The sequence below is a fragment of the Stegodyphus dumicola genome, chromosome 3, assembly GCF_044657685.1.
Source record: "Stegodyphus dumicola isolate Sdum_Otavi_A_Nest chromosome 3, ASM4465768v1".
NCBI classification, from domain to species: domain Eukaryota; kingdom Metazoa; phylum Arthropoda; class Arachnida; order Araneae; family Eresidae; genus Stegodyphus; species Stegodyphus dumicola.
This window is the reverse complement of record NC_140770.1, coordinates 26,207,861-26,229,121: the sequence shown is the minus strand read 5'-3', so window position 1 is coordinate 26,229,121 and position 21,261 is coordinate 26,207,861. Positions and strand designations below refer to the sequence as shown.

At 33.2% G+C, this 21,261-nt stretch overlaps 1 protein-coding gene across 1 annotated transcript; it reads right to left on the bottom strand.

Moving 5' to 3' along the window:
- Window positions 1-560: 560 nt before the first annotated feature.
- Window positions 561-18,473, bottom strand: LOC146997937 (uncharacterized). Its single transcript, XM_085812658.1, has 4 exons — window positions 18,316-18,473; window positions 13,451-13,641; window positions 10,457-10,566; window positions 561-1,045 (listed from the first exon to the last, which is right to left on the bottom strand). The coding sequence occupies exons 1-4, from the start codon at window positions 18,430-18,432 to the stop codon at window positions 690-692; spliced, it is 774 nt and encodes a 257-aa protein (XP_085668784.1). The 5' UTR covers window positions 18,433-18,473; the 3' UTR covers window positions 561-689.
- Between the last annotated feature and the right edge of the window lie 2,788 nt (window positions 18,474-21,261).

The window sequence follows — 21,261 nt, the reverse complement described above, 5'->3', positions numbered from 1 at the left end:
ATGATATTGCTAAGACAAAGTGAATGACAACCCTATTACCGGGGGGAAATAAAAGGAAGAAAAAAATATCATTGTGTAAACAGATTTCTGTGGTAGAATGAGAGGAAAAAATTCAGTCTGCCTCAGAACTGGCATTTTTTATAAGAAATGGATGGTACTAGAACACCTACCACATCATATGAACTCATTTCAGGCGATTTCTGAGCAACCTCAAAATTCAAAGTGTAGCTATGCAAAAACAGACTTTTCATGCGAAGATATAAAAACTACGACGGCCACAGTGTTGAAAGAGATGTCATAAATCACTCAATTTCATATTTTAAAAATGTTTCCAGACTTTTTAATGTAATCTGATATGGAGTCCCCAGTGCAATTCCCAATTTATAAATGAAATACTCAGTCTGAAACCTATTTAATAAATCTGTACATATATAACAAACATAATTCTAATTTCAACAAATATAATTTCAGTTTTAATTTTATGCTTTAAGAATTTTATATCTTGAAGCCCAGGTAATTATTAAATTATTCTCCACTCTGATTAAATAAATATATTTTATTATTTGTATGCTTGTAATCATTTTCTTTAATTACACATATTTCATACATAATAAGCCTCTATCAGAGTTAAATAGTGTAGGTGTAGATATTATGCTTTTACTGCTATATTCTTCAAACAGTTTTTTCTTCTAATTCTTCTTGCAATTATGCAAAAGTCCGAACTTTCTTTTGACCAAGAAAGGCACTTTCGCATTTTGATACCGATATAGCTTCAGTACGTCTTCCTTTGTTGTTTTGGAAATGTTATATATAGAATCATTCTTCTGAAAGTTTTCTTTTCCACGATTATATCTGGAACCTTGATTAGAGGAAGAATTTTCCGAAGATGCCTGGAATCTCTTTCTCTCAACATATTTCAGATCTCCTTTTCCATCTTGAACAGAAGAGATACCATTATTTAAAGGCGTTGCAAAAAGAGGGCTGTTATGAAAATCCTGACTTTTCCTTTTCGCTACATTTTTATATTTTGTATCTTGTCCTGAATCTGTTATGGAAAAAAAAAAAAAAAAATTGAAAGAACAAAAATAGTACATTTGCTTGCAGTGTATTGAAATACGATTAAGTAAAACAGTAATATTCACTTCAAGTAATTATTAACATTTCACCATTTCCCTCGAGACAGAATGGTCGATTTGAAAAGTATTGTCGAGCATCAGCAGCACACAGTCGTCGGGGTTAAATGTGGGCTGGATCGTAACCGCAAAACAGACTCGTCTGCCGTTCGTAATTTGAACCTATTATATGACATTAAAGGAAAAAGAAATATGCCAATGTGCCTTTTAACAGGTTTTTCTCACAGAAGGAAAAAAAAAAAAAACTAAGCTGTTTGTATATTTTAGAATGATTATAATAAAGGAAAGAAAAATATATAACATTTTTATTAAAACATTTTTATTTAAAGAATTATTTCTCTTCAGTTCATTTAAACTAAATTATTGTCTGACATAGTTAAATATCGTCTGCTTTTAAAACAACTCAAGTAAAACTGATAGAAAGTTGGGCCTTGTGTTCTTTCCATAGATATAAATATTTATTTTATTTATTTTCTATTATTCAACACGCCAGAATGCAGAGAAAATGAAAAGAGTTGAATGATGGCCTAATTAGACACGCTCTCTCCACAACGGGAGTGGTATTAGGATTGTTGTGGTTTACTCTATTTGAAAAAGTCTTTAAAAGAACATCCTACCAATTCAACCCCAGTATAGCCGAGAGATGGCAGCACCTGATTACAGAGTAAAATTTTCTCTTCTAAGATCCTAATAAAGCAAAGGCAGTCAGTTGTCGAACGCTCGGGGATACGCACGTGTGTAGCTTGGAATGTTGTTAAGTTTGAAATTTTTGCATCTAATTTGATCTTCATAATTAATTATCGGCGATTCCTAAGAGGATCATACAAAGATGGAAAAAAGGAAAGAACTTCTGGTCCATTTCAACAGGCATTGCAATAAAACTATTGCTCATGCCTTTAGGGGCTCGTCTTTGTTAAGTTTTCAGATAAGAAACTAGTTAACACAATATAATTTTTTCTCCCTGGTAAAGAGACGTTACTCAACATCCTTGAATGGAATTTTTCTGAATAGACAGCTGGTGAAAGGGGGAAAAGAAACATTTCTGAAGTCAGTTTTCGAGGCAAAATTTGGAGGAAAGAAAAAGAAGCAAATAATTCAATTTTGTAAAACAGTGAAATGGTTTAAGCTATTTCTTGAGAATAAGCAAATTTAACCTTGGAGGAGATGAACAAGACGTATTAAATACGCTGGTGCCTTGCACAACAAATCTGATTCATTCTGCAACAACATTCGTTATGCAGGGGCTAGGTTTCCATAAGTAACTGCGGTAATAATTTTCATCCGTTTCCAAACTCAATCCGAAAGCACGAAGCATCATAAAAACTTCAGAGAATATTAATAACACCGTCAATGCTCGAACATCATAGAATTCATTAAATATAAAAATACTTATACGCAATATCTATAAAATAGAGTCTCACAGTTTTTAGTAACCAATTAGGACAAAATCCTTATGAATTCTAATCAGTACTTTTAACCACTTTCACTTAAGCCTGCCAGCTTTAATAGCGGGCCACTGCGAATGATTTCAACACATCCGAGAAACATTTTTTTGACCTTTAATTTGCTTAATGAATGCACATTAAAGTGTAGTATTTTTCTGAGTATAATCGAAACTTTCCCGAAAAGATTTATTTTCAAGTAACGTACAGTTTTTACATTTTCTTTTCTAGAGTTTTTTGTTTCACCGTAAATGAAGGCTTTCATTTACATGTTCCTAAGCGAACATATTACAAATAACAACTTAGACTGACGTTAGCGGAAAGTTCACTGTAAGCGAGTTGCATATGTCCAGAATTCGATGTATTTTGAGTGCTAAATTTCTGAGACAATGACTTCAAATTTTATTTTGAAATATCAATATGTTTATCTTGATCCATCGTAACATGATTAAAATTAAGGTTATGATATCAAAGGGAAACATACACTCCATTCTGCAACACCTTCTGGACTATTTTGTACTGTTTTAGGTAACTTCAAGTTTCCAAATTATTATGTGGCTTTTCTGTGTACTAAGAGCTGATCACAGCAATAAGAGGTATTACATAAGATTCTTTCATCAAGTACTCACTTATTTCTGAATACAAAATTCTTATTTGTCCTAGATTTTTGAGAAGAAAGTTTATGTCTTCCACTCTTTCATTTATGTAGAATTTTTCCGACAATTTGCCTAGCATGCTATTTATATTGATTTTTCTGGTAATTAACTATATGAAAAGTGTTGGCAATTTAGATCCCAAAGCATGAAAACTAAGATTCGTTTCTTGCTGATAACCCACAAAGTAAGTAGGAAAGAAAGGGTGAAATACGCTGCACCATCTTCCTTGTAGTCCTGATAAAATTATTTGGAGATTTTCAGAAAGGTTCTACAGGTACAACAATTTCCAATAAGATGCAGACATTTTAAACGCAGTTTACAAGTGTGTAAAAAAGCAGCTAAAATTATTTTCTGCAAATGATACTTATTTTCTTCCCAACTCAGATATGTGTCTGGATGCTTAGAGCTATTTGTTCAAAAGAAAAGATTCTGCCACACCTGCTGATGCATCCGTTTGTTTCCGGCAATAATGCCATTCAAAGAGGTTTTATGTGATTGCATGTCATAACAGAACTACGTTCAACTGAATTTATTAACATGTTGACACTTACATATTTTCCATCATAAGGGTTAATTTTTAAGGCAAAATATCTTATTCAGTATTTTTAAAGTACATTCTTCCGGATCCTATTATTATTTCACAACAGATTCAGGTATTTTAGATTTCATAACAGAATTAAGGTAAAATTATGGGGGACACCAGCGATGTACCACGGGCCAACTGGTAGTGCCTTTCCGTACTAACTCTTAAAAAAAAAAAAAAAAAAAAAAAAAAAAAAAGATAATAAAACAAATCTGAAAGGTTTCAGATTTCACATTATGCCCAAAGGGGCTTTTTTTTAACATTTTCTGTGTTACCTCTATTTATTGAATAGCATGTTCTTCGCACTTAAGCCACACAAATTCAACAGCAATATCACAAAATAGTATATAAAACAGCCAGGGGCGTAGCTAGAGGGGGGCATCTGTCCCCGGGCGCAGAAACCAAGGGGCGCCAAACTGATGTTACGACATTTTAGAATTACATATTTTCCATCTTTGGCAAGCAGTTGTTGAATCTTCAGTAATCTTCAGTTGTGTCACGAAATCTTCAGTTGTCTCTGGGCGCTGAAATCCCTAGCTACGACTCTGAAAACAGCATATGTGTTTAGGATTTCCGATAGATGGTCTCGCGCGCTGGACATAATTTTTCCCCCCGTGCAGTGTTGCCATTGCTCGCTTTGAAATCGTTGAGTTTGTTAATCAAGTGTTACAAAATATGAAATCAATAATAAAGCAAATTTCAAATTCTAAATTCGGGCTTCTAGATGCCCATATTTAGTTTAAGGTTACATTATTTAAAATTTGATGGCTCTGGGTGCCGTTGTTTTATCACAATGCGAGAAACATACATACATTAATGCAGATTATTCATTATTTAATTTCTTTAAATATAAGACAGGGGGATAATATTTGGCAACAACACTTTGAAAAGTAAAACGGACATTTAAAGTTTTTAACGCAAAATGCCAAAACGAAATTAATAGCCCTTCTGGGCTAACCCCCTTTGGGCTTTAAAAAAAAAAAAAAAAAAAAAAAAAAAAGAGAGAGAGATTTATAAAAATTTACAAAGAATGGCTGAGGAAATAGGCAACGGAAGATTTCCAAATTATCTCAGAATTTACTTATTATGGTACATCGTGCAATACCACCCTACGCCCTGCATCCAGTATTTATTAAAAACTAGCTACCCGCTCCGGCTTCGCACGGGTATAAAATATTAATGGATATTTTAACAATGAATCGCAGTTCATAATCTTTTTCTGAACTTACATACCTCACCTTAAATTACGATTTTTGAAAATAATTTCCCTAATATTAAATTGATTTAACTCTAAATTTTGACCAAGATCTTAATAGAAAATTCCAATCCATAAATTATGGTTTTATTTAATCTAATCTTATCTAACCTTATGTACTTATAATTACTATAAGTGCGATTTAAAAATTAACCTTAGAATAGAATATCATTTATATTTTAAAACTACTATCATGCAATTATTTATCTTATAATTACTGATACGTTGTCGCGCTGAAAGCTAGAGAGCTCCGATAATAAACGCGTTCGATCGCTGCTAAATTCAAAGTGCTATAAGGAGAACCGCGGCCTCCGACGCGCTATTTTTAGGCACGCTCCCGCCGCCCCGGCCGGCCGGTACCGCCGCAAACGCTACGTCCCGCAATTTTTAAATCTGTAGACCTTTTCAGTGTGTACAATACTTAGTACATTATTTTGATAAATCTCGTAGGGTTCAGCCTGCGTTTGCAATGTAAGCGGAAAAAATGCAATTATTTACGACATCGCATTAGAAACCTAAAAAATAACAGTATTTCTCCACTATTTAATAGATGTTATTATACATATAAACCTTTCTCTTCAATCACTCTATCTATTAAAAAACAAAAACCGCATCAAAATCCGTTGCGTAGTTTTAAAGATTTAAGCATACATAGGGATTATAGGGACAGAGAAAGCGACTTTGTTTTATACTATGTAGTGATAATGATTTAGGACATAAAAGAGATTACAGTGTAGTCTCAATGCAATTTGAAATTCACAACTTAAATTGAACAATCTGCTTTAGTGTAACAAAAATAACAGATAAACATAATTAGTATACAGATAAACATAATAAGACGATTATAATAAGTACTGGGAGCACAATGAATATAATAATATAATGAACTGTAATAATCACACTAAAGAGGAAGGTTTCAATGGGGTTATTTCCATAACAGGTTTACAATAAAAACGAAGGCCCATTTTTAAATAACAGGCATTGAATATTATGTAGGAATATAGCTGTGAAATCCACTCAGTTTCGAATTTTAGAGAATTTAGTATAATCATGTATTATGAATATCAATACATGATTATACTAAATTCCCTAAAATGCGAAATCAATTTTGAATAACCATAAGGAGCTGCCAGCGGACAACTATAACAACCAAAGTTCAAAGTAAAACTGTTTATTTACCCGTCGACCTGGTATTTACACAAAATCAGTGCTTAAAGTAGAACTCCACTAGCATGCGGAACACAAGTTCAAATTGTATAGAGTGCAAAGTACATGCTTAAGTAAAACTTTTCTCACCCTTGACTAAATGTTCGTAAAGTAACTGCGGCTAACAAGAGCTTAAGCTGATAGTCAAACCGCAATAGCAGAAAAACCGAAGAAGAGTGACTGTCAAACTCTCTCTGTTGAATTTTAGACCTTAAAAGCTCACTTTTACATTAAATTACTGCCTGGTGAAAGCTGAGGAAAGTAGACCTTATAGAAAAGGCAACATAATAACTGGGTAAACTCAAATAAAAACTTATACGGTCTTTTTAATCACGAAATCTAACCCGTAGCATTCGGATACAACCATAAAAAAAAAATTAAAAAGAACCTAAGAAAACTGCCTTTAATACCTTGAGTAACAATGATACGAATAATTGGAAAATAAAACATTCTTTTAATATCAATATCACTATGTACTCGAAAGGAAAACAAAGAATTAAGAATAATACTTTACTGATATTTTTTCAATGTATCATCTACAAAAAGGTCTGGTCAGTAATTTTAAATCCAATGTAAATTTAATTTAGCTTTATTTATTTCTAGCCCAAAGGGTGTTAGGCCGGAAACGGTACTAATTTCGTTTTCGCATTTTGCGTTGAAAACTTTAAATGTCCGTTTCATTTTTCAGACTATTACAACCAAATATCATTGCCATGTCTTATATTTAAAGAAATTAAAAAAAAATTAAGACTCTGCAAAAATTTATGTATGTTTCTCGCATTGTGATAAAACAACGGCATATAGAGCCATCAAATTTTGAATAACGTAATCCTCCAGCGAATATGGGCCGAATATCGATTTCATACTTTGTAATACTTTAGCGAATTTTTAATTAACAAAGTCAACGATTTAAAGCCAGCAATGGCAACACTGAACGATTTTTTTTTTTTTTTTTTAAATCTCTAGCGCGCGAGACTGTGTATCGAAAATTCTAAATATAAGGTCATTTTAAAATTATTCTGCAATATTGCTGTTGAATTGAATTTTATGGTTTAAGTACGAAGAACATGATATTTAATAAATAAAAGCAACCCATAAAACGTTAAAAACCGCCCCTTTGGGCGTAATGTAAAATCCGAAAGCTTTCAGATTTTTAGACCAAAGGGACTTTTGTCCCTGAAAGACTATTAATTTCGTTTTGCGATTTTGCGGTGAATCACTATAAATGTCCGTTTCACTTTTCAAACTGTTGCCACCCAATGTTAGAGTCCTGCATTATATTTGAAGAAATTAAATAATGAAAAATCTGCATAAATGTATGTCTATTTCTCACATTGTGATAAAACAAGGGTACATAGAGCCATCGAATTTTGAAAGACGTAATTATCTTACTTTATATGAGCATGTGGAAGACCAAATTTGGAATTTGTTTTATTATCGATTTCCTATTTTGTAAAACTTTAACGAATTTTCAATTAACAAACTCAAGGATTTCAATGCGAGCAATGGCAACAGTCTGCGGAGGGGGGGGGAAGAAAAAAACCTTTTTACGAGTATCTCCAAAACGCGGAACTGTCTGTGTATCGGAAATTCTAAAGATGGGCTCATTTTAAAACTATTTTGCGACATTACTATTGAACTGAATTTTATGGTTTAAGTGCAAAGAACATGATATTTATTAAATAAAGGTAATACACAAAACGTTAAAAAGCACCCCTTTAGACGTAATTTAAAATCTGAAACCTTTCAGATTTTTTTAAATTAATTTATTTTTATTTATGTATTTTTGGTATTGGGAGATTCAATAAATAGTAGATAATTTAGATTCAATAATAGTAGTAAATAATTCAATAGATTCGAATGCAACAGGTTAATTATGTTTCGATATAACTTCCTTGAAACCCAACTAGCATTATAATTAGTGCATTCTATTAATATTAATATTAATTAAATGCGTTCTATTAATATTAATATTAATTATTATTTCTATTAATATTAATTAAATGTAATGTACACTGGTTATCATAAATTAAGGGAAAATCACAAAAATAGCGATAACTCCCTCAAAAATAAACCAAACGTGTAAAATTTGAATATGTTGCCAAGTAAGAGTAGCTGAGTAAAACTGCGATATGCAAATTAGTGGCGCTGCTTTCGGAATACGTCATCTGCGAGGAGCATAAAAGTCTATGTTTGAGAGCAAGCCCACATATTTCACTGTGACAGTAACATCAGAAATCTGAGGTAGCCAATTCGTAAGAATGACCTCCAGGCATCATTTGCCTGCAGATCTGCGATGGAGAGCCATTGGGAGACTAGAGGCAGGATAAAGTCAAACAGAAGTGGCCAGATGGGTAAATGTGAGTCCTTCTGTGGTTCATAGACTTTGGAGGCAATTTCAAACCACAGATTCGGCATCTAGGAGGTTCAGCCAAGGACGGCCAACTGCTACGACGAGTGCCGATGATTGATATTTGACATTATGTGCACGTAGGAATAGAACCGCTACTTCGACTCTTCTTAGATCCTCCTTTACTGCAGCCACCGGAAGGTTCGTGTCAACGTCAACTGTGCGTAGAAGGCTTCACGAAGATGGTCTGTATGCGAGGCGACCAGCCATTTGTGTGCCGCTCACGTCACGCCATAGGAGGGACCGTTTTCATTGGGCACGACAACATGTCAACTGGACGACTGATCAATGAAGGGCGGTTCTCTTTACGGATGACCCCAGGTTTAGTCTAGAAAGCAATAGTAGGCGTTATTTGATATGAAGAGAACCTAGAACCCGTCATCATCCGTCAAACATCTGTGAAAGAGATGCATACGGAAGAGGCAGTGTCTGTGTTTGGGGTGGCATCTCTTTGGGTGGACGCACAGACCCCCATGTCTTTCCAAGGGTAACTGTGAATACTCAGATTTATAGAGATGACATCCTTGATGTTTATGTGCGCCCATATACCGGAGCAATAGGTGATGCTTTCCTGTTACAGGACGACAACGCAAGACCACACAGGGCTCGCATCCTAGATGATTATCTTCAACAGGAAACAATTATGCGCATGGAGTGGCCAGCCCGATCTCCGGACTTGAATCCTATCAAGCACGTTTGGGATGCTTTAGGGAGGGTCGAGCTGCTCACAATCCGCCCTTGTCGGGCTTACTATGGAACTGATAGACCGCATAATTGAAAGCATCACTCATCGCTGTATGTGCTGTATTGCTTCTAGAGGCGATCATATTCCATATTGAAGTTACTTTTCTTATAGCAAACTGACACCTTCGATTTGTTCATTTTATACATGTGCTAATTTCTATACTACCACATCTGTCTGGTAATTTCTTTTTATGTTATTTGATACCTTACTGTGTGTTTTATATTGTGGGTAAGTTTCATCAAATTTTACATGTAACTTTTCCAGTAATCGTGATTTTTGTGATTTTTTCTTAATTTATGATAACCAGTGTAATTAAGAGTAGAAAACCAAAGCAATTTAGAAACTCTTGCCTATTGAAAACTTCCCCCCACACGAATTATACATGCAAACCTAAAATAAACTTTTTTGGAATTATATATTTTTCATGGTTTTAGATATGTGCACTTAATTTACATATGCTCTTAGAATTTAAATGATATTGCAAATTAGTTCGCAGCAATAATTAATTTTTTATTTTTGCAATTAAAACTTCTTACTAAAATTTTAAATTTATATTAGCTTTATACGAATAGAGAACATTTCTTATATATATATATATACTTTTAATGCGGCCGATTGCAACCAAAATGGAAGGTGCAGAACTACATGTTATAGCAGTCCTATATACAAAATTTCAAAGTTCTGAGGCTACTCGTTTTTGAGTTATGCGAGATACATACATACATACGTACAAACGCCACGAAAAAAAATCTCTTCTGAATCCAATTTAAATCGGTTTTATAATTCGTTTGGGTAAAAAGAGTCCTTTTTCCTGTCCTTACGTACAGATTTCACGCAAAAACATTATTAAATTGCATTCGATAGCAGTCAAAATGGATATTTTCTTTGAAATATGGTACCCGGAATTTTTAGTGATTAGAACACTTCCTTTACTTCGTACAAGGAAGCGAAACAGTAGAAAATCAGTGTGAACTTTCTTCCTAAATCTAGTAACAAATCTTGAGATGTGACAAAACATGATTTTACCTGAAATATTTCTGTAATGTGAACTAAGACTCTGCTTATCTACGTGACTTGACTTTGCTTCCGAAGAGGTGAGATGTAGCTTTCTGTTTTGACATACAACTTCATTTAATCTGAAAGATATATTACATAGAAATCTTGACCAATTTCCGTCTGTCAAAATAAAGGAAAATGACTAGCACAATTGAAGCTAAACACACTTGATTCCTTAGGATTTTATTAAACTAAGCTGTTTTTATTTATTATATATAATTATAAGTAAAAGAGCAGTTTCAATATTTAAATTATTCAGAAATATTTCACAATATATATCTGTGTGCCCACCAGCGGCCGAGCGGTAAAGTCGCTGAACACTGGTAGTTCGGTCCGAGGTTCGAACCCCGCGAACGGGCTGGCTGCATGGGCGGTTTCGTGGTTTTTCCCATGTGTAACGTGTATACGAGCCAGTTTCCCTCAGAAAGTCCTCCACGAAGGCATCCCTCCCCTTAGGCAGATAGCCCTGGAGGCTTTGCCATAATCACACACACAATATATATCTTAAAGTATAGGTAGGATATCATCCACAAAGCACAATTTCGATTGGTTATTGCTTTCTGATAACAGTTTTTCATTCATTGCTTTGGATACTGGACTTCTGACTGTTTTCTCTTGAAAATATGAGATTTATTGCTTATTTCATTGTAATTTTTTTATAACACACTTTTATTAAAATTTCTGTTTTTTTTTGCTATTGTTTGTTTTTTTGTAGTTGTTCTGCAGAGTAAAATTCTGTGCAGTTTTTAAATTTAATTTTTGGCATTTTTCCTTTAGGGATTTTTCTGGTACATTTAAAAGCCAGACGAGGGCTGGTCGCGTAGCAGCTAGTTTGAAATTTATTATCATTAAACGCTGGCATACATTGCGCATTCTTTTTTCCAGGTGAAATACTCAACATAAAATTAATATTCATTTATAATAAATTATTATAAATTATATTCATTTATAATAAAATTGGGTGCAGTGTCTGGAAATCTCATAGGATCACCAATGAGCGAGCGGAGTCTCTAATACTGATGATAAATAAAGTTTCTAAATGCCTGATGATCTACACTGACTACCAATGAGTATTTGGACACCTATGCAAATGACGATATCTGCGGTTCCAAGGTACGTCACGGACTCCGCCGGTATATATCGTGTAGGAAACAGCATCGGCTTTAGTCGCATGCAAGATGCCTCGCAGTTCGGAGCTCTCTGATTTCGAGAAAGGTATAATTATCGGGTATCACAAATGTGACCGATCCTTAAGGGACAAATCTAGCAATCTGAAGTACCCAAAATCGACAGTGGCCTGTGTGATTAAGAAGTGGAAGGTGAGCGGTGATTGTCGGAATGTGCCCCGAGTCGGCAGACCAACGAAACTGGGAGATAGAGACCGAAGAGTGCTGTCCAGAGAAATTCGGAAGAACCGAACCCAACCGATGGCCCTCATCCGCGAGTTTCAACAAGCATCCGGGAGTATTGTTTCAATGAATACTATCCGTAAGGAAGCACATCTGCTTGGTTTTCATGGTCGTGCTGCTGCCCATAAGCCTTTGATCACAAAGTCCAATCGCGCTTCTCGGTTAATGTGGTGCAAAGCACATCGAAATTTGACCGCAGATCAGTGGAAACGGGTACTTTGGAGTGACGAATCAAGGTTCACCCTTTACCGTTCGGATGGCAGGGTCTGGGTTTGACATCTACCTGGAGAACTTCTCCTGCCAGAATGCATTGTGCCAACAGTCAAGTTCGGCAGAGGTGGAATTGTGGTCTGGGGATGTTTCTCCTGGTATCGGCTGGGACCCTTGGTCCCCATTCATGGTAAGCTCAACTCCGATGCCTACTGCACTATTTTGGATGACAATGTGCTTCCTACGTTGTGGCAGTTTTGCGGGTTGGACCCCTGTTACTTTCAGGACGAAAATGCCTGTTGTCATGTTTCGACGTTAACCAAGCCTTGGTATGGTGCCAATGGAGTTCATCGAATGAACCTGAACCCTATCGAGAACCTCTGGGACGAGTTGCATCGCCGAATTCAGGGGTGCACTACCCGTGCAAAATTGGTGAAGGAACTTCTATGTCTTCTCCAAGCCGAGTGGAAGAAAATACCACTAGCTGTCATACAAAGACTTGTGGAAAGTATGCCCCGGAGGGTCCACGCTGTAATTACCTCTCGTGGAGGCTCTACCAACTATTGATTTTGAATAAAGTTAGTTTTTCTTTTCTATCACAGGTGTCCAAATACTTATTGGTAGTCAGTGTATACTCGAATCCTGGCGAACGGGCTTGCTGTATAGGATTTCGTAATTTCTCTCTGTGTAACGTAGATACGAGCTAGTTTTCCTTAAAATTCCTCCAGGAAGGCATCCCTCCGCACAGGCGGATATTTTTATTTTTTACTTATTAAATGAAGGAAGGCTTACTCTCAGGCTAGTCTGTACCCTAGACAAAGAACTAGGTTGGATCATTCTTTATTAATTTAATTATATTTATTTCCCATTTTCAAATCTTTAATTTTAATTTACCAAATTTTAAATTTGAAAACTTATTTCACATGTAAGATTTTAAAATGAATTCTTAAAAAAATGTTTAACTTTCAAGCCTCCAAAATCGTTTGAATTTAGTTAATTATAGTTTTTACTATTACACATCCTATTTACATGATTTATTCTAATTTATTATCGCAGAATACTAAACAATTATTATTGCTGACGTTGCATTTTCACTAGGAAATACTTCGTTTTTATTTGTAAATAGAAGGATTCCAGAATATAATAGTATTTACATAGAAATTCGCATTATTAAAATGAATATTTAGCAAAGTAATTTGAAGAAATTAATAGTTTTATTGAATATTCTGAATTTAGAATAAAATGTCAGAAATAACGCAATTAATTTAACACATATCAAAAGTTAGATCAGTAAATTTTACTTAGAAGTTGTTGCTACTAAAAATACTACATAAACGATACTCACTTCTGATGTGCCTGCTGGAGTAGATCATCTTTACTTTCAATTTCTGCTTTTGCAGTTTTGTATAAAGAGCACAAATTCTTTTTTAAAACATAAATTATCTGCGTTAATTCAGATATTTTGGCATCTTTTTCTAGATTAGATACGTTCAGTTTTTCAGCTTCTTTAAGAAGATTCTGGTATTGTGCTTCTCGCTGCGAAAAGATTATTTATTTAGTTTTTCTCTAAAATATAAACAGAATCTTACAAATATTATAAAGGTAATTCGGAAAACGTAGAAGCAAAAGATAAACAACATTTATAAATATTATTATAGTAATTTACAAAATAATAAATGTATATAGTATAGTAATTTACCAAATAATTTTGGAAATTTTGTTATAATATTTAGAAATTATCGGTGTCTGAATCTGATCAGAATGAATTTTTTAAGTTTTTGGTATTGTAGAAAACAACATAGAAGAAAATTAAATTAGGGCATGAGATTTAAAATATTTATTTTAAATAAATTTATTTCTGAATTTTCTTTAATCAGAAAACAATTAAATTATATGTTATTCAACTACCCAATAAAATACAGTTTTCAATTAAAAAATAAATGAGAGGGCAAACATTTTGATTTTTGTTGATATAAATTTCGAAAAACCAGTTTTTATCTATGGTCACTTACGCCTCACAAATATAATCTAAAATTTTGTTTATAGACTTCTCTTTTTATTTCAACAACAAATTAGGTTTTATTTATAAACGAATAGTCCGAAGTATTAAAATAAAAATCCCTGTCAGAAGGTGTATGAAGATCTTATTAACATGTTAAAATTTGAGGGTGTTGTAGAGTTCAAGCAAAAGACAAATCATTTTCGCTCAACCTCATACGCAAAAAAAAATGGCCTCAAACACCTCTGGAATAAATATGCTGAGTGTGCACTTTCGCACACTCGAAATGAATATTGCAGAGAACTGTACGAGTCACCCGCCCTAAAAGAAAAAAAAAAAAAAAACCCGAAGCGCTATCTGCCATTTAATTATGCTGACAGAGCATCTCGAAAGAACTTTTTTCTTTTTTTTTTTCCTCCCTGAATAAGTGGAGTGATAATTTCCAGTAAAGTTCAAACTATCCTACACCCATTCTGATGAAGTTTTTGTAACTTTGGATATCCTCCCCCCGAAGTTCATTTAAAAGTTGATTTAATGCTCCCAATTGATCAGGGCGAGCTTATACAGTCATGTAATTAATTCCCTTTTCTTCTTCATTTTGTCGCCTAGAACAGAAATTAATTCGTTGGAAACTTCAAGAATTGCAACTGGCACTTCGATACCCATTTTGCAAACAAACGGAGGCGAGTTGTCAGTCTGGCTCTGATTGGTCTAAACATGGAGGTAGGAAAGGGAGGAGGGGCCATTCCGCGCTAGAAGTGAAGCACTGCTTTGAAGCTTGGGTCACCAGACGGGGTATTCTTTGTTTACATTCAGAAGCTCGCTTGACAAGATTCTGATAGTATTTCGACACACGACAGTTCCACAGAAATCGAAAAAGGGACACTCTCGCATGAAAGAAACATTCATAGTGTAATGGATAATAGCGATTTGTATAGTTTACTGACATTTACGCAAAAATCACATCTTGGTTATTTTTCGATAACTAACAACAGCGATTTTGATTATGAATTTGTTTTATAAAATTCTAAGCAGTTGCACTACAAAAATATAGATTTTAAGAAAATTGCTAAAAAAGATCTGCCAAAATTTATTTTCTAGAAGATTTGAAAAGTTTGAAACTTGATGGCTAAATGTAAATATAAAATTATGTATGTTAAAATATTTGTAATTAGGCACATAGGTCAGATTAAGTTTTTATTAAATAGAGTAACGCATGCAAGGGCTATCTGCCTAAAGAGAGAGATGCTATCGTGGAGGAATTTTGAAGAAAAACTGACCTTTGAGTGGGTATTAAAAATAATACTTATAATTTTCATTCAAATTATATACATATATATTTTATGTAAAACTTTCGGGTGTATGCTAAATTAGTGTAAATTACTTTACACGAAAAATATAGTGAATGCACAGAAATTAAAGATTTGCACATGCCGGAAATGATAAATAGGAAATATGTATGGGTATTTATGCATGTGCTTGCAAAAAGCATGTATCTGCCTTTGACAAAATACTTAAATATTCATTAAATTATTATAAATGTATTTGAAATGAAGAATTCATTTACTTATAAACAACTGTGAAAGTACTGTGAAGAAATCTAATGATTAAATGTATCTAATTTATAATGATTATAAATGTTATCTAAATATATAATAACCTTAATATTGAATTGTAAACATAAATTGAAATCCTGTTGACAAATACGTTATAAAACTATTTAAGCAAGAATTGTTCGTATTGGAAAGCAATCTGTTAAAAGGTATTGTAAAGCAAATGCTATGAGATGCGCACTTAAGAACGTAATAAAGAGTTTTGGAATATGTATTGTTGAAATGAAGGGTAAAAAAAAAAAAAAAAAAAAAAAAATCTGATAAGTATAATTAAAAGAATTATTCCCTTTACATTTTATAATAACTCAGTTACAAGTTTTAAATAATACTTAAAAAAAAAAAAAAAAAAAAAAACTTATCTTATTCCCTTTCAGAAATGTTCAGAGAAAGTCAAATACTATTTAATACCTATTTAATTATTAGGAATTAGCGAAATACTTATTTAAAGTATTTCGCTAATTCCTAATAATTCTCTAATTTAAAATGAACCGAATAGAGCATTAATTATAAATTGACTTACATTTTTCGATTTAAAAGATGCCTCAGAAGCCAAAAAATCATGTCATATTTAAGAAAGTATTTTAGGAAGAAGCTCTATAAATAGAAAAGAAATAATGCATAATTTTAATATTAATAATACAATAAACTTTGATCTTAATTTTTGTACCTTAACCGAATAAAATCGAATTACCTTAATTTTTTTTTCTAATGTAATTAACGAAAACTTGTGAAAATATTTCATTCAAATTAAACCATTCTGAGAAAAATGTCCTGTGAAGAGTATAGCATTTAATTCCGTTCAGAATGAAATGTTGTTTAAAAATATGTTGTTTTCACATACTTAGGACTCTGAAGTGTTGTAGAAAAAGAAAATATATACATTTATATGTATATTTGCGACGTAATTACAAAATATTTACACCCGAACGCGTCAAATCCCATAGAACTCAATGGTAAATGACCCAATGTTTTGGTCACCACGTAGGGATCGCCGGTGCTTCAGAGCAGGGTACGGAGAAACTTGTTTAGGGCGACTCCATCTTACTTCCTACCTCCATGGGTCTAAACTATGTGTCTTCAACCTTTCACGCCCGAGGGCCTCATCAATAAATTCATAAAGATCCGCGGGCCACATGTCCGTCCAAAAAAAAAAAATAGTGTGGTCAGAAAATTTATATAGAAAAGGAAGGTTTGTTTTACAAGACTACAATTGATTCTAAGCGAAGAGGTAGTATTACTGATTTATATGTACATTGGTTCCAAAAAGTTAAATCTAAATCGAATTAAAATGTTTTGCAACATTTTTTTAACTATGAAAAGAAAGTAAAGATGATTGTACAGAACGATGTTACAAAATACAATTACAATAAAAAAAAAAAAAAAAAAAAAAAAAAAAAAAGAAGAAGAAGAAGAAGAAGAAGAAGAAGAAACTTACAATTACTGGCGGGAGATGGTAATTACTTTAGTTTTAATCTGTGTTGTTGCAATTCGTAAAGTTTCCTCCAAATGTCTGTCAGCCGTGTTCTTGTTTTCGATTCTAGGATTTTCATTTTACAAAAATCTGTTCACATATGTAGGTACTACCAAACTTCACTAGCAGAAAAACGAAGATTTTAATTTACAAAAGCTTAATCAGACCCATTTTTACATACTCTGCTGAGACCTGGTCAATGACAGAAAAAGCTAAAAATATCATTTCTGTCTTTGAGATAAAAATTTTTGAGAAGTATTTTTGGTGGCATAAAATGTAACAATATCTGGAGAAGAAGAACTTACTCTGAACTCTATAAATCTTGTAAAGAAACAGATATAGTAAAATATATAAGGATTCAGAGAATTAAATAGGCAGGACACCTGTGCAGAATGGATGAAAATCGGGTAACTAAAAAGATCTTCTCGGCCAGACCATTCGGCCCCCGAAAAAGAGGAAGACCTAAACTTAGGTGGCTCGACTGTTTGGAAACAGACTTAAGAATTTTAAAAATAACCAATTGGGTGTCCATGGCCAGGGATAGAAGAGCTTGGAATTCGATTCTGAGGACGGCAAGGGCCCATCCTGGGCTGTCTGGCCATTAAAGAAGAAGAGGAAGACCCTATTCTACCAAACTCTTTCCTAGCAAATTAAATATATGTATATATTTATATATTTTCCGGCGGCGGCCACTAGCCGTTAGGGGCGTTGGCCACTACTAAGGCCGGAAACAGTGGTCACTTTATTATAGAGGCTCTTAATAGGTGGGCCAACATTGCGTCTTATGAAGGGATAGACAATTTACATCCAGGCCTTCTTCGGGATTCAAATCCGGGCCCTTCAATTCAGCAGTCAGAATCATTAACCACTTTACTGTCTGGGCGGTTAGCAGATTAAATATCAATATAAATAAAAGCTAATCAATCAAACGTAAATGAGACAAAATTTGCCCATTGTGGAAAAATAGTTTTCTTACTAAACCTACATAGAATATAAAAATGATAACAATAAAAATTAACATTTAAAAAATACATAATATCAGCATACAAAGGAAAAAAAATAAAGTCGGTAATCTTAAAAATACATAACTGAAATATCTAAAAACTACAATATTTAAAAAGATATACCATTTCCTCTTCTTCTTTTCCTATTTTTTCTATTAATTCAAGCTCTTTAATCAATTCATCTTGGTCCATATCATCTCCTTCCGAAGAAACAGTAGAATCAATGATTTCGGGATTCATAACTCCAAGGAAATCATCGTCGTAATAAACTAATTCATAACTCTCAGGAATCATAGATAACACTAAGGAAATGAATAGATGTTATTTAAAGGAAAACAATAATTTTATATTGAAGAATTTCTATCAATATATATATATATATATTCATGCGGAGTAAAAATAGTTTACTAACTCTGTTTGAAAGTTTAAGACTCTACATACCAACTGAAATTTGTAGGTCACGCACCAGGTCACCCATTTAAGGTTTTTGTTATTCAGAAATGCATTTTCCCAGCAGGTTTGATCGTATATATGACAATTTAAAATATGTTGGTAATGTAAGTCGCCAGTAGCCAATGAAACTGCGTATTGGAATTAAATTCCCAATGAGGTATGACGGACTCTGAATCAATGTTTTATTAATTTAGAAATAAAGTATGACTGAATTCTTTGGCATTTTTATTTTAACAACTTAAATTTTGATGGCACATTTCTTTGAAGTGAGGTGCATTAACATTTCGAACACATCGCACGCACTTTTACCTCATTTTTAGTAGTAAAATAACTTTTATCAAGTTGTTTTATCAAGTGTCTGTGTGCATTCAGTCTATTACGACCCCATACGTACGGGTTCGTAATACACTGAATGCACACAGAATTTTACCTTTAACTGGACAACAGTATTTTAAGTGGAATTAAAATGTTTGAATTATCGAAGAATTTGTTTTTTGTAGTTCCTTAGTTGCTTACGCATTAAAAATTGCCTGTGTTGGCAAAGGGCCCATTTTCAAGGCATAAACACATGAAAATCCTGAAAAGTGGAAAACGCATTACTTCCTTGTACGAAGTAAAAAGGAAGTATAGTAATTGCGATAAGTTTCAGGCAGCATATTTCAACGAAAATATGCATTTTGACCGCTATCCAATGAAATTTAACGATGTTTTTGCGTGATATTTGTTTACGTAAGGGCCCCCCCCAAAAAAATATAAAATTGCTTTAAAATGAATTCCGAAGATTATTTTTCGTGGCGTCTGTACGTACGTACGTATCTCGCATAACTCAAAAACGAGTAGCCTCAGAACGTTGAAATTTTGTATATACGACTGCTATAACATGTAAATGTGCACCTCGTATTTTGGTTACAATCGGCCGCACCAAACGTATATATATATATATATCCACTCTGTTACCCGGCTCAGTGATCTCAGTTTCTTTTTTCTTATATTTGTAAATTGTACATTTTTTCCTTTAAAAATGATTATGTTGTTCTTATCTTCCGGTTAAGGTTTTTATGCCTTTAGTAAATCTGTATGCAATATTTTGAGAATTATCAACAATTTTAAAGTTGTTTAAGTTCCGCTAAGCCTAATAATTTTTTTTTTGATGGCGGCCATTGCTTGTTTACATTTGAAACAGCAGGATAGGGGATTTGTTGCCAATCTAGAGAAACTTAGCCTCGCAACAACAAAGATAACGCCTTCATTTATTATTGCCAATTAAATCATGCTTAATCCTTTCAGGAATTGTTTCGAGGAGATAAATGTTTAAGAATTACTTCGTAATTTTTAATACATATATTTCGAGTTTTTATGTATTTTTGCCTTGTCGCGAACTGAGAACTGAATTAATTGAATGAGAAATACTCAATCGTCTGTGAGAAACTGTTTCTTTTTAGTTTTGTTTGCTTAATTTCTTTTATACATCGTTCTAGCTTTATTATAGTATTTGAATAGAACATGTGGCAACGATTAGATAACTCTATTCTTTACATGATATAAATTTTGTGCATTATGAGTTATAATATGAACGAAATGTAATACTGTTAAGTGAATCTAGCGTCAGAGTGTCGCTATGGTAAACAAATACTAGAGTGAATTTTAAGGAATGCATTTATTCTATTGTGGTTTATGCGCTGTCGGCGAAGTAGATTTAATTCAATTCAATAAGTTTAAATGAAATGCAAGAATAAATGCGTATAATTTAATATTCCATACAAGGAAGTCATGTGGTGTACACATCAGATTTTTTTTTATGTTGATAGACCACATAGTATACGTATAGAACAGTGGGTCTGATCTCTTTTTGCCCCATGCCCTCCTCTCACCATTGCTAAACGATAACCCTCCAACCTTTCCAAAATTTGAAAAGTATATATATATTTATTTAACAAACATTCTTTGTTCGTAAAAAGCAAATTTAAAGCTAATTAAATTTTAAAGGAAATTGAATTACAAATAAATGATTAATTATTGCTGCGAACTAATCTACAATATCATTTAAATTCTGAGAGCAGACAGGAAAATTTTTAAAAATTGGGAATTTAACTTTGCTATATATATATATATTTATTTTCTCAATGCATTTTATAAATAAAACAAGAAAAAGTATAGAAAATATTGATAAATAATAAAACTTGAATAGAAGTAGCTTTTTATATTCATGAAATACAAGTTAATACTTAACAGGTAAATAAAAGGCTGATCTCATTCCCCCATTTGAAACTGTGAAATTTCCTGTGTATTTCTCCTCGCAGTGCTATTTTCTATAAGCTTCTTTTATGAAGCCAACAGAAATTATGCAATTAAGTAAAGGCAAAAGCTGAGAAGATGAGGTTGAAGTTGCGCTTAAAGTATATTATGAATCATCCATTCAATCTTACGTACGAACTGAATTATTATAAATTCTAGAAATACAGTTTGTAACCCCACGGCTCAACAAGCGCCACAGGAATAAACACCAGGACTTTTTGTCGCCTAGAATATATATATATTTATTTCTCAATGCATTTTATAAATAAAACAAGAACAGTATAGGTGGTGTGGTGTGTGTGATTATGGCAAAGCCTCGAG

Bases quoted from the DNA above. Each gene is read 5' to 3' on its own strand.
- LOC146997937 (XM_085812658.1), bottom strand. From the start codon at position 18,432: ATGAATCCCGAAATCATTGATTCTACTGTTTCTTCGGAAGGAGATGAT. The intron at 13,642-18,315 runs GTATATCTTTTT...ATCTTTTCGCAG, and splicing joins GAAAAGAAGAAGAGGAAATG to CGAGAAGCACAATACCAGAA. The intron at 1,046-10,456 runs GTAAAATCATGT...TTTCCATAACAG, and splicing joins ACATTACAGAAATATTTCAG to ATTCAGGACAAGATACAAAA.